The 14975-nt window shown below is 35.5% G+C and overlaps 1 protein-coding gene across 2 annotated transcripts in view; it reads right to left on the bottom strand.

Annotated features, from left to right (window-relative positions):
• Positions 1 to 14975, bottom strand: part of SLK (STE20 like kinase) — a 62603-nt gene that overhangs the window by 14872 nt on the left and 32756 nt on the right. The window contains exons 8-13 of one of the 2 annotated variants that reach the window (XM_032178445.2): positions 13380 to 13508; positions 11420 to 12778; positions 9275 to 9405; positions 8931 to 9054; positions 6297 to 6476; positions 3747 to 3839 (exon numbers count right to left, since the gene is read on the bottom strand). In XM_032178445.2, coding sequence (XP_032034336.1) covers positions 3747 to 3839; positions 6297 to 6476; positions 8931 to 9054; positions 9275 to 9405; positions 11420 to 12778; positions 13380 to 13508 — 2016 coding nt within the window. The remainder of the gene's footprint in view (positions 1 to 3746; positions 3840 to 6296; positions 6477 to 8930; positions 9055 to 9274; positions 9406 to 11419; positions 12779 to 13379; positions 13509 to 14975) is intronic. The other variant, XM_032178456.2, reaches the window with a different exon arrangement.

Genomic DNA, 14975 nt, shown 5'->3' on the forward strand with positions numbered 1-14975 from the left:
TATTTGTATAGAATTTGATCATTTTAAATGAAAAGAAAGGCTAAAAATGGTAATGATCAGAAAAGTGATCATAATTCATAATTTCTCCCTCTCCTTTTAAAAATCAATGTTTTACTTACACTCTTAGAAAACTGTAAAAAATCAAACAGCTGCCAATAATAAAAAACAAGTCTAATTTCAGGAGAGGAAAAAGGAGGGGTTGAAATCAAGCTGTATTCTATCTACTCCTGTTATATATATCAAACTTCACAAACAAAAATTACAGTGTTAAATGAGCTAGTTATTTCCCTACAGAAACTGCAAGAAAGAATACAGCTTGGAATTTCCGACTTAACTTAAAACTACAATAAGGAGAATAGCAACTCACTATTCATTATTGACTACTTGAATAAATGGAAAATAGAGCTAAATGGAATGAAAATCACTACTTTTAACATGGCTTTTCTGACCATATCCATAAGTAAAACATCTACATAAACATATATGCAATCAAAATGTCACTTCACACGAAAATAAAAATCTAATCACAGCATTCAATTTCTCACATGTGCAAAGCTTATACTATTCAGAGGATATTTTATTTTCTTGAAAAATATGAAAATCCCAAATTAGAATTTGTGACGGGGTAGACAGAACACTGTGTTAAAAGTGCTCTAGTTCCAGCTCTACCGTTAATCTCTTATGTGACTTGAGGCAGATCACAGTCTTCTGTGCCTCAATTTCTTCATCTGTAAAATGGTTATATGACTCCATCCCTGTATTAGGGTGGTGGCAATGAGAATCAAATGTGAAAACTCTGAAGAATACTGTACTCTAAAGTCAGGTTATTACTATTATTGTCATTACAAACATTATCATGTATCAATCATCTAGATTTTGGCAAATGAAGCCAACAATGAAAAGGCACATGTGAAAAGGCAGGTAAAACAGGAGAAGCCATCCTCCCACAGGCACGTGGGACTTACGTCCTGCATTTGGGCGTTGAAGACTGCACAAGATGACAACTGAAAAGACTGAATCATGATCTGAGCAACACCCTGTGGATCAGAATAGAATGCACCTCCCAGGTGAGAATATATCTGAATGACTTTTTGTAAATGAAAAGAATAATTATACAAATGTTGAGTTTCTTGAGGCCTGGAACAAGTTACTTAACAGAGGGACCTCTTTCTCATCTGTAAAATGAAGGATTTGAACTAGATCAGTGGTTTCCAAACTCTAGTGTGTTGCTGTTGTTTTTTAAGCTAGTAGAACCCCCTTTTTTAAAACTCACCCCCAAAAATCCCAGTTTACAAAACACAGCAAAAGTGGTGCTGCTTGAGTTGAAGCAGAAGCAGGGGCTCACAGCCCAGAGTCCTTGCCTTCTTAGGGACTCCCAGAGTTGCTTCTTCCAAAGTCAAAAGTTCCTGTTGTATAGTTTGAAAACCACTGGACTTAAATGATCAAATATGTTCCAGCTCCATGACTGTATGACCATTACTTATCAATTCTCAAAAAAAGTTTGAAATAGACTGTAAAGTTATAAAGCTTTTGTACCTTCGCTTAAAGCAGTAGATAGAAATACTTTCAATATTTGTTAGATTACTAAATTCCTCATTAGATTTACTGGAGGAATTTATGACTACTTTCAGCTCTACTCTCAAAATACTGGCCTGTTCCCAAAATTATATGAAAAATCACCAAGAAAGTCTTATTAAAACATAGTATTATCTAATTCATTCAACATTAATTCTCAGTTTTGACTTTAGAATTTGATACATGGCCTTTTGGAATTAATAAAAGCCTATATTCCTTTATAAGGCAAAAACCATATTATTCTAATCTGGTTTGAAATCCAAATTATCCAAAAGTACATGTGTGGCCAGCAAGGACTTCCTCTTCACCTGGTAACAAGACATGGCCAAGAACCAGAGTCAAGCCGACTAGAGTTTAAGTTGCAGCACGAGTAGGTAGCTTAAATATGAGAGGCAGCATGGTGCAGCGAATCAGTGTGTGAAACATGTACCCAAACTTATCTGGGGGAGAATCCTGGCTCTACCACTACCCAGGTGTGTGATCTTGGCAGGGTCACTCAGCCTTCCTGTGCTTGAGTTCCCTCAACTGTAAACTGGGGGTAATAAGACTACCTCAAGGATAATTAACTCAGATTAAATAAGTTCATACACATAAAGCATTTAGAACAATGCCTGACATATAGTAAATGCTGCGTTTGCTATTAACCACCTTAAACTAAGAATACCCACACCAGGCCAAGACAAAATGTTTCAATGGCTCATGGCAAGAAAAAAACAAAAGCGAACAAAATTTATTCAGACAAGTTAGTTTTATTTAATTTTTAAATTCTAAGATTATATTTTCCTTATTTTTCATGGTGTTAAAAATATTCTCTCCTTTGAAATTGGTGACAAGTAAATGGCAGTTTTAAAATATCTTTACTTAGCAAAATTTAAAAAAAAATTTTTTTAATGGCAGCCCATGTCATGGTCCCCAGTGGTTTTTATTGTTTCTATGTTTCTTTTTATAGGTCTATAAAATCCACAAGTCTGGGAACCACTTGTTAAATCACATAAAACGACATTAAAAAGAAAATTCAAAGGAACAATTAATACACGATACACATCTCTTCTTTTCACTGACTTATGTAATGGGAAAATTGAGCTTATTTATCCTTGCCTCCAGGCTTAGTATAAATTTAATCAGAAGATTCATCTTCCTTCATATGAAAGACTTTGTCATGTGAGATAATTCTAGAAAATTCTGTTAAAAATACTAATTTATCTCATTTTGAAAAGAATTTACCAAGCCAGTGGTGGTGGCTCACGTCTGTAATCCCAGCACTTTGGGAGGCTGAGGTGGGCAGATCACGAGGTCAAGACCATCCTGACCAACTGGTGAAACCCCGTCTCTACTAAAAATACAAAATATTAGCTTGGCGTGGTGGCGCACGCCTGTAGTCCCAGCTACTCAGGAGGCTGAGGCAGGAGAATTGCTTGAACAACCTGGGAGGCGGAGGTTGCAGTGAGCCGAGATCACACCACTGCACTCCAGCCTGGAGACAGAGCGAGACTCCGATTCACAAAAAAAAAAAAAAAAAAGAATTCACCCATCTTATGACAAGGCTTAACTTTATCATAACCTAGATCGGGTTGCTTTAAACTCTATATAGGTAAAAATAGTCTGTTTAACTGCTGGATTGTGAACCAAAAAGAAAAACAAGGTACTTAATATTTAAAATCCAGTCTTAAAGTTGCTTATGTTGTCAAGCTTAAAAGTAATTACATGTTTGAACTACCATTTAAAGTTACCATTTGCTATTTTTCTTCTAACTGAACTTTATAGAAATAATAGTGTTTTAATGGGCATACTCTTTGTAAGCACAAAGCTTATATACCATCCTCTATTTTTATGTCCTAAAAGTTTTCTATCAAACATTGGCATTACTACTTAAAACTATAAGCTCCCATCAAGATTAAAATCAGGTAACAGTGGATTATACATTCATATACTTGTTTATTTCATCTGGAGTCAACTTTCCAAACATTCTACTTAATTTCATATTAGCAACTTAAATGTCACCATTAGTATGAATTTAGTATTAAATAAAGAAGATTCCAGGAGTTTTTGAATGGGGAGAAGTCAACATCACATAATAATAACACTTAAAATTTACCCTTTCAACCATGGTTTATCAAGCTGTGAGAAAATGGTGCTTTCTGGTTTTAGTAGCATTAAGCTGCTGCTGTTACCTGAGCATGCTGGCTTTGTGCAAGCTCCTCTTTCCTGCGTTTCATGAGCTCTTTTCTCAGCTCTTTGGGTGCTTTCTCCACTTCATTTATAACCTACAGTGTATAAGCATGCAGGAGGTGGGGAAATAATACTTTCTCCACAGCAAGCATTTATGAGAGCAGATAAGCCACAAATCAAATATTAAAGTTGTTAAAAAGTTCCTTTCAACATGCATTAGCATAGGTGTTAGTCTGGTGAAAAAGAATGAAAGAATAGAACATGCATAATCTCAGTGCAGAAAGGGACATTACACCACACAAAGGTTAATTAGTTGCTAAATAACCCTATGTATCATTCTCTTTCTTAAAGGTCCAAAGACAACCAGTGAAGAATTACTTGCAGCACTGATGCTGAACTAAAGGTGATAAACTCAACTGACCTTGTTGAAAGATCATAAAATTATAAATGTATCTGTTGACATAGTTGGAAATATTGAACATAAGGAAAGCTAATGCCATTTATAAAAGTGCAAAATTTCACAATTGCCTTGATCATACTAAAGAAATAATGCTAAATAAAACCTACTTAATGAGGCCAAAAACAAAAAAGGAAAGCAAGTCTTAGAATACACAAAGGAGAAATAAATGGATACTAAGTTTTTTCATAAATAACACCATTTTATACATGGTGTGGTAAAAATGAATGTATCTGATGATCTTGAATAGGATTAGAATAATATTCCCCTTTGCTGACAAGTTAAGCCAAGCCTGTCAACTTAAAAATTGGTAATATAAGCACTCTTAAAAATAAGTTTAGTAAGCTATGATTTATTATAGCAGATAAAATATAGAATGAAGTACATTTTAGAGCTCCTTCTTTTAATCATTTCAAAATACTAGAAGTATATTCCATCTAACAATAGATCTGTAATCCAACTATGAAAAACAATCATGTGTTTACAAGTAGAAGCACCAAAAGAAACCAGATTCCAAATCACCACATGCTATTGATGGTCCGTGAAAGAGACTGATTTTGATTTAACATCGTGTATTTAAAATTTCCCATCAGTAATCCCTCATGAAACCAAATCACCATTAAAAGGAAGAGACTCCCCAAATGCAAGAAATTTAGCAATAAGGAAAAAAAATACATAATGTAATTATTTAAAATATGCGTATCATATCTCAAACATGTTCAGTGGCTGAAACTCTCCTACCCCCAAACAACAACAACAACTGAGACTTTTATATTTAGGATTAAACCACATATTTATCTGTAAAATTTTTAAAATTTAACTGATATAAAGAATATCTCAAAAACTACTTGTGAGAAAATTAACATGTAGCCCCAGTAATGTCATACCTCACAGTATATACAGCAATTCTACATAAAACATAAGAAACAGTAATAAAATAGTGATTTTTAGAAATGGAAGCCACATCAAATAAAATTACATACCATTTCATTCATCTTTATCTAAAGAAATCATAAAATCACTGTATTTATTAATGTTTGACTCTATCCTTTTTAAAGCAAATCCTTAAGATTCAGCAATATGACGTTCAATTTTCTTCTCAATTTAAAAGTTAAGGTCAATGAATCTGGGTATTTGAGACGTGTAACAAAAGTGAAAATGCATTTATTAGTTTGGCTGAGGTTTCTGTTTGTTCCAACCCTAATAAAATTGATCATAATCATTGTCTCTGGTGTCTTTTATATCATGAAAAGGCAAATCGTCTTCCTATACTGAAAATGTTAATAAATTATAAAATTATCTCTGAAAATTACCTACATGTAAAGCTCTTTTAGTTTTAATTTGAGACAAAAAAATATGCTAATATAATATGTAAATCTTCCTTCTGAAGCAATGACAAGCTTTTATACTGCAAACAGATTCTATAACAATATGAAACAGTTTCAGGAAACAATGAAAAAACTCATTCTAATCAAATGACTTTACAGATATGTTCCACTTCTAGTTCTTCAAAGTACCTCACAATTTGATGAGTTATAGATAGCATGTCAAATTTCAGGTTATTCAGCTTTTGTTTGGCACAATATCCATGAAAGGCAATAAAGCTAATCAACAAACAAAATCGTTAAAAGTGTGAATTAATGATGACAAATAACTTATAAATAATAAAATGAATCACTGCTGCCCCTGGCAAACACAACATAGTAAGTTTTCTAAAAAATACTTTTATATAAGGACTTAAATGTGTTGCATTAAGGACAATGGTAGACCGGAAGACGGATTAAACTCAATTTGAAGACCTGATTCAAGGTTTAGCTGGATATTTAGGGGTAGTCTGTGAACAGGTCATTAAAACCTCTCTTGAGGTGAACTTAAACAGGTCACTAAAACCTCTCTTACTCCAGTTTTCTTGGCAGTAAAATGGGAATAATGATTGGCCTTATTACAACTCTATATGACTGTTGAGAAGACCAAATGAAAGAATGAATGAGTGCTATTTAACTCTCAAGTATTATTAGTATTCCTAATTCCTTAGATAGTCTTAAAACAATTAAAAAAAAAACTTTAGTAATTAAAAACAGTAGTTTACACTTACCTCCTTCTTTCGGTTCTTCAGCATATTCTGAAATTTGGACAACTCTTTCTCTTGTTCTCCTTTAATGCGTTTGGCTTCATCTCGCAAGCGATTTGTGTGCTCTTGTTCCAGGCGTTCGATAGTCTGTTTCTGCTGTTTTTCTAGATTCTCAATTTCCTGGTCATATTGTCGCTTTTTACTCTGTAAAACAATATAGCTCAAGATGATAATTTTTCCATCACCCATATTAACGCCTTATAGTAAAGATGTTTCCTAAGAGTACATAACCAGTATTTCAATTTAGTAATGTGCTATAACCTTCACAACACTGAAAAAGTCAAATGCACTAAAAATATGTTACGAAAATTCTCAAAAAAATGAGTTCATTTTTTCCTAACATGGAAATTTTCTCTCTATTTTATTTATTTATTAGAGATAGGGTCTCACTCTGTCATCCAGGCTGGAGTGCAGTTGCACAATCACAGTTCACTGCAGCCTCGGCCTCCTGGGCTCTAACGATCCTCCTGCTTCAGCCTCCCAAGTAGCTGGGACTACAGTGCATGCCACCATGACTAGCTTATCTTTTTATTTATTTATTTATTTATTTATTTATTTGGAGAGATGGGGCTACCACTATGTTGCCTAGGCTGGTCTTAAACCTCCAGGCTCAAGCAATCCTCCTGCCTTGGCCTCCCAAAATACTGGTATTACAGGCATGAACCATGTGCCTGGTCTTTTTTTTTTTTTTTCCCTTTTCTGTTTTTTGTTTGTTTGTTTTCTTTTCTTTTTGAGACAGGATCTCCCTCTGTCACCCAGGCTGGAGTGCAGTGGCGCAATCTCTGCTCACTACAACCTCCGCCTCCCAGATTCAAATGAATTCTCATGCCTCAGCCTCCTGAGTAGCTGGAATTACGGGCCTGTGACATCCTGCCTAGCTAATCGTTCTGTATTTTTAGTAGAGGCGGGGTTTTACCATGTTTGCCAGGCTGGTCTTGAACTCCTGGCCTCAAGTGATCTGCCCACCTCGGCCTCCCAAAGTGCTAGGATTACAGGCATAAGGCACTGCGCCCAACCCAAAATTTGTTTTCTATTATACTGGTAGAATGTTCAAAGTTTTTAGATTATCCAGAAGAACAGCTAATTGTTGTGAAGTGGTAAGGCAAATTAGAAAAATTTCAATATTTATCCAATAAAATTTTTGATAAATCAAAGAGCTTATTTGAAGTCTACTTTAATAAAATATTAATATCACCATTATTTAATAATAAGATTGTCATTTTCAGATTTACTCTTCCACGTTAAGATTCTTTTTTTTTTTTTTTTTGAGACGGAGTCTCACTCTGTCACCCAGGCTGGAGTGCAGTGGCGCAATCTCAGCTCACTGCAAGCTCCGCCTCCCAGGTTCACGCCATTCTCCTGCCTCAGCCTCTCCGAGTAGCTGGGACTACAGGTGCCCGCCACCACGCCCGGCTAATTTTTTGTATTTTTAGTAGAGACGGGGTTTCACCGTGGTCTCGATCTCCTGACCTCGTGATCCGCCTGCCTCAGCCTCCCAAAGTGCTGGGATTACAAGCGTGAGCCACCACGCCCGGCCAAGATTCTTAAAATAAACATCTTATTCTATTGGAACAGATCTTTTGGAATTATAAATCTACTCTTGCAACAAGACTCCTGTTTATATAACACTTAGTAACACTGTTTATGAATACAGGTATAGTTACTTATTTGTAATGGATGTTTTCTTTTTAAAAAAATTGAAAAGTAAAACCTTTTAGAAAGTGTGGGGGAGAGAAATACAGATTTTATAAGGTTTTGGAAAACAGTATAAGTACTATAAAAATACTCAATGAGAACAAAAGTTCACTATTTTCTTACGAAATCTCAGTTATGATCCAACTCATGTAATCAACAATCCACAGTTCACACAAAACAATCTTTATCAATTAAAATTACAAGTCAACACAAGGACTATATTCAAAACATGAGTACTATAACATTTCAAATGATACTTTTTTTAACCTACATTAAGGCAGATAGTCAACATAAATTACAAAAATTTTATATTACATTACTAATTCCTTTTCCAACTTTGGACACAAGGCAAAAACTAAAGGACTCAGTGACAGCTACCCAGGACTAGTCAGCACTATTTCCTCTAGCAGCAGGAAATAGAGATGTGGAGGCTTAACTGTAGAAGCCAGAGAATAAAGCACATTTTTTAAAAGCCCCTGAGGAGTCCTACTGCTCGGCTAGGTTTGAAGGCAGTTGCTCTAAACTGGCTTAAAATCTTGGATTCCAAATCTGAAAGATGGAATTAGAGCACTGAAAAATTATCCAGCAATAGGCAAATCTAGGAACTTTGTTTACTGGCTTCATGATTTTAAGTTTTCATGAGAGAAAAATAAAACAACCCATCACACCATAAACCAGGTAGACTGGGATAGAAAATCCTTTCAAGAAAAAAGAATAAATCAGTAAAAGGCATCCAGAACACCAAAAGGATAAAAATGCCAGAAATAAATCCCAAAGCTAGAGAAATCTGGCAATCAGAGAACAAGTTCTATAACCCAGTTTTTTTTGTCTGTTTGTTTTTAATGCACTAAATGTCATTATTAACACAAAATGATATAAAATGGTGTAACAATCAGACTTTACCATCATTTCCTGCTCAAAGCGCCGGAAAATTTGTTCTCGTTGTTGCTGTAGTTTGCTATTGAGCTGTTGTTGGGCTCTTTGCTCTTCTTTCTGAAGAAATCTTAATTCCCGAAGTTCCTGACGTCTGATAAAAGTTAATGGTAATGACAGAGAAAACAGCAAAAATTACACTTCTGAAATACGTTTTTTTTTTAAGTTTTAAAAATTTTCTTTCAAGTGGAACGGTAGTAAAAGAATAAAAAAAAATTAGCCAATAATTTACCCTTGTTTCTCTATTCTTCTGACTTTTCAGAGACTGAAAAGAAGTCACAAACCAGTTTTAATTAAGTTGTTTCTCTACTCACCTAAGAAACCTCAATTCTTCGGTTTTGGAATCACTATCTGTAACTATCTTTGATGTTGTTACACTCACTTCTACACCATCAACAATAAATTTGCGTGTTTTCTTCAATGTTTTCTTTTGTCTTCTTGTTTCCTGAGTGAGATTTTATTTTAGTTAGGCTTTGTACAGGGAATACTGGAGGTAGAAAACATTTTCTCCTTCTTTTAAAATTTCTTACTTTTTTAAAACAAAACAACTGAACAGGCATGTAGATTACACATAGAAAGTATTAATAAAGCAATAGATTCATTTGTGGAACCAGTTATAACACCTTAAACGTCATCTGACTTACACGTCTTTACAGATGAAATCAAATTTTTTCAAAGTATGCATTTTGATCATGTTCATGTATAGCTTTTATGACACATTATAATTAGGCATAAGTGATAATAGCTAATCAGTAGAACTTTTACATGTTATCCTTTTTTTTCATCTTTTCACTTTGTAGTTTCTCAGATACCTCTGCTTTTTCACTGACAAAACAATTAAAAATGAATTTGTGGGGCTCATCTCTTAAAAAAATCTAAATTGACAGGTCTAAGGGTAGCTGGAAATCGATTTTTTTTGAAAAAGCTCTCAAGGAATTTTTAAACACTGCCAGCACTGGGAATCAAAATCTACTTATCAGTAACAATAATATCAACAGCCCCTCCTCCCTCCATCTCAGGGCCAAAGATATATATATGATTTTAGGGTTACTAGAAAGACAGTGCCTCTACTGCATCCCAAAAGTACCAGATTTGGCTGCTAGCTATGGCCTAAAATTCTTTATCAAGACTAAACTCTTCATTCCTCAACTGGTATCCAAAAACATTTAAATGCAAACAGAAATAACAGATGTATAAGACTCCTACAAATACATTTTGGTAAACAAATTAAGTGTTCAGGGCAGATACTTACTGGGTGTTGATATAGAAGAAAGGGTTAGAAGGCAGAGGGAGCAAAAATGGAACGTGAAAATGCTAAACTCAAAATGCATCCGAATTTTAAATAGTTTCTCCTTGGCACCTTCCAATCACCTTTCTGCATCCTCTCCTCTTACTGTTCTCTTCTCCAAGGTTCCAGGATCCTCATGCTCTTCTTCCAGAGTCCAGGACTACGGTACCCTACCCAGCATTCCTCTAAAATCTAAAGTTGGCACACTCCAAAAAATACACCTATCTACACCTTAACCTCCAAACTTCACATTTCTTTAGCTGCTACTAAAAGTTCAGTAATTAATATCTCCTTCATTCTTATACAAGTTATTTGCATTTTTAAAAGAGGCTATTAAGTCAGTGAATGAATTTCAGAGTGGTAGTTATTTTAGTCAGTGAAAGAAAGTAAACTGAAAAAAGAAGAAAATCCTAGGAATACATGTTAACAATTTGGGGCAGATAGGCAGACTAATCACTCATGCCCTAGAGATCCATTTACATCAGTTTTCCTAGGTTGTTCCTGCTTTTCTGTCTTCTCTCCTGCTACTATCAACCCAGAGGGTCTAGGAAGTGTTTTCCAAGGGGCAGCCCATGGATCACCTGCATCAAAACTCTGTGGGCTCTTTTTTTACAAATACTGATTCTTGGGACCCACTCCAGACTTCTACATAGCCGCTAGTAACTCCTAAGCACACTAAAATTTGAGAATTACACTCAAAGCTCCAAGTGTTCTGGGCTTTAGTGTTTGTTCTGTTTTCCCCACAGTGGTTCTCATGGCAGTAGCAATGTCTGTGACTGTATGGGACAATGGTAAATCAAGGATTGTTTACACCCTAAATGTGCTTAAAAGAGATCATTCTTTCAAGTTCTAATTCTCTTATATATTGTTGATTCTTGCTAATGTCGCATGTAGATATGTCTAATAAAGGAACCTAATCACACCAAGCAACCATATTACACTGTTTATCTGCATCAGGTCTGCAAAAATAGGTAGATCCTACCACAAAATTTAAAGATTACATCCACAATCTCCTTAGTTCTTTTTAATTGCTTTCATAGGCTGTAAGAATTTATGTGGTTAATACTACATTGATTTAATGCTGTTTTATTTTCAAGACATCAATTTCACATAAACTCTGAAATGAGAAAATGGCAAAGGAAATCCCAAACAATGACTCATGTACACTTACTTGTAAAGATATCGATCCACTGTCTTTAGTTTTACTTAGAAAGCTAGAGATGGATAAATTCAAGTCAATACTGCTAGTATCAGCAGTGGAACCAGTGCCTGAATCATTATCATTTTCCTTTGGATTCTCAGATTCTGGTGGCAGAATAGTTTCAGTTTTTGATAAAGAACCTATTTCTTCTTTATTTTCTCCACTGTCAGAGTTGATATTAATACTGGGTATTAGAACAGGCTGAGGTTCAGTGGGCTGTGAAACTGCAGTAACTTGAGGCTCTTTTTTAATCGACACCGGAATTTCTTTTTTCTCTTTACCTATCTGAGCAGTGACTTTAGAAGCATCCTGAACTTCACTTCCTAAAGCCTTTTGGTCAGTATCAGCCACCACACTTCTGACCTCCATTCCTTCAGTGCTACTTGACTCAGTGATTTCTTCAACTTCAGTTGTTCCTGGTTCCTCATTGATATCCATTATGTTCTCTGAACTGTTTATTACTTGTTCCTTATTTTTACCTTCTTCTATTTCACTCATTTCAACTATTTCTTTAATAGGAACTTCCTTAGTACCACCAGCCTCAGGACCCACCATGGGCTTATTAATTAATTTCTGGCCTACTTCAACCACTTCTTTCCCGTCATTACTCTGTGTATCCTCAGCACTGTCTTCATCCGCTTTCTGAGCCACATCTGCTGCCTTGTATGTTCCTATCACATCACTTGTATTGCTGATCACATCTTTTTGAGCTTTGTCGTCTTCCCCCAATTTCTCTTGGGTGTCTTCCTTTCTAAGCCCAACTTCATTATCAACTGTCTGAATATTTGCCTCTTTTTCTCCAGTCTCTTGAGAAACTAAATCTACTGTTTGCAAAATAGTATCCTTAATTTCTTCAGATTTTATAAGCTTATTTTCAAACATCTGTTGCTTTTCCTGATCCTTTTCTTCCTCAGATTTTAGATTATGTTCAATATTTGTTTCTAAGGTTATCATTATATTATTCTCTTTTCCTTCACTGACTGAATTAATGTCCACAGTTTCTTGGTCTTCTGTGTCAGGCAGATTTTCAAGCTTGGGCCTCTTCTCCTCTCTCTCATTCTCCTTGATTACTGCTGTTCTGTCATGGAGTTCAGTCACTGCTTCTAACTGAGCATCGGTAATATGTTCATTAATATCCTCCACAGCCTTTTCAGGTTCATCAGTGGTGGGCTTTTCATTAAGAATTTTGCTGTTGAGTTTATCTTCAGAGTTACTACGTTCTGTTTTTTCTGAGACAGATTCCAAAATACAAGCATTTTGTGAAAGTTTATCTTCTTCAGAGCTGGCGATACTAAGGTCAGAAGATGCACGCTTACTTGCAGGTATTGGCTAAAAAAGATTTAATATATTTTTAGTGTTAAAACGACCTTAAGAGTGACCAAAACAATGTTTACAGACATACAGTGATTTCAGATCTTTATTCAGTAAATGTTGCTGAATTTAAAGAATTAACAATTCTTCTCATAAGAAATATAACAAAAATGGGCCGGGTGCAGTGGCGCACACCTGTAATTCCAGCACCTTGGGAGACTGAGGAGGGCAGATCACTTGAGGTCAGGAGTTCGAGACTAGCCTGGCCAACATGATGAAACCCCATCCTACTAAAAATATAAAAATTAGTTGGGCATGGTGGTGCACACCTGTAGTCCCAGCTACTCGGGAGGCTGAGGCACAAGAATCACTTGAAACTGGGAGGTGGAGGTTGCGGTGACCACTGCACTCCAACCTGGGCAACAGAGTGAGACTCCATCTCAAAAAAAAAGGAAATACAACAAAAATGTGCAGCAAGGAGCAATCTTGCCACTAATCTTCAGGTCTAAATTTAAAGGTTTTGCATTGCCACCCATCAATCCTTAGATATAGGTACAACTACACCTCAAAACCCACCTAAAAAAATTCACTAAATAAAATTTCTTTCCTAAATACTGACCAGAGAATTTTCTGTTTCCTCCTCTTCATCTTCCTCTTTGCCATCTTCAACTTCTTCTGTTACTTCAGCCTTTGCCTCTGCAATCAATTCTCGGATGGGTTTGTTGGAATCAACAGTAACAAAGGGATGCTGTTGATCATTAAAAAGAACATACTCAACAACTGGAATACTACTAAACTAAGTTTCAAACACACACAACACACATTCTTATGTGGTAAAAATATGAACATGTGGGCAGGAAAATGACAGACAACTTCAGATAATGCTACATCTGAGAAAGAAAGAGGGGAGGGGGCTTGAGCAAAAGCAGGGACTGCCACAACTGGATCTGTACATTTTTAAGAATCTGAAGCAAATTTGTCAAAAATGATAAGAATTGTTATATCTGGGTAGTAGGTACATGTACTTTCTGTATGTTTGAAAATTTTATAATAAAAAATTTTAATTGAAATTTAAAGCAAGCGTCAGGTCACTACATTATTACTTTTTTTTTTTTTTTTTGAGACGGAATCTCACTCTATCACTCAGGCTAGAGTGCAGTGGCACGATTTCGGCTCACTGCAATCTCCATCTCCCAGGTTCAAGTGATTCTCCTGCCTCAGCCTCCCGAGTAGCTAAGATTACAGGCATGTGCCACCATGCCTGGCTGATTTTTTGTATTTTTAGTAGAGACAGGGTTTCACTATATTGGCCAGGCTCGTCTGGAACTCCTGACCTCAGATGATCCACCCGCCTCAGCCTCCCAAAGTGCTGGGATTACAGGCATGAGCCACTACACCTGGCCTCATTATTACTTCTTAAAAAGTAACCATCTCTATAAACCCTAACAAAGCCTCAAAATTATAAAAAGCTTTAGAATTCTGTTAGAAGTATCTACAAACACCTGTATTTTTGACATGGTTCTAAAATTCCTGAGAATAAGAAGCCATTTTATTCATCTTTGTATACTCAACATTTAACACTGTCTGTCACAGACTAAGGGCTTCAAGTGTGGGGGTAACAAAATAATAATAGAAAGTGTGTTCCAGGGCTATACTTGCTGCACACAACAAAGCAATTTTTTCCTGCTTTATTCCCCCAGATAAATAGGTCAACCTAAAACACTATGATGGAGTTACATAATAACTCAACCTAACAGTAATTGCCTCAAGATTTGTCATTTTATTTGCCCACCTATAAAATTGACAATTTTTTATTTAATATATTACAAGTAGTCCTTCTATAAAGCAAAATTAAATTTACCCGATCACTGACAACATTTTTTTTAAGTCAACAATATTTACTATTTACCCTCACTGTAAGACATTTTTTAATTAATTAGTTCACGGCCCCTGTCCCCAAGGAGCTTGCTTTCTAGTAATTGGAGAGACATAATGGAAATAACTACCAAAATGAAAAGAACATAATTAAACTGAATCAAAAAAGCACAGGAGGAATAACGTTTAAGCTAAATGCCTGATGGTAACAGGAACATTTATTTTGTAAAGCAAATGTTAACTACTGCCATTTTGACTCTCCACAAGAAAACTTAAGTGGAAAGAAAGCACACTGAATATGAAATTATATTCTTAGAGAGATGTTAAAGTAATTATATTA

This window comes from Hylobates moloch, unplaced genomic scaffold (genome assembly GCF_009828535.3).
Source record: "Hylobates moloch isolate HMO894 unplaced genomic scaffold, HMol_V3 SCAFFOLD_3, whole genome shotgun sequence".
In the NCBI taxonomy this organism is placed as follows: domain Eukaryota; kingdom Metazoa; phylum Chordata; class Mammalia; order Primates; family Hylobatidae; genus Hylobates; species Hylobates moloch.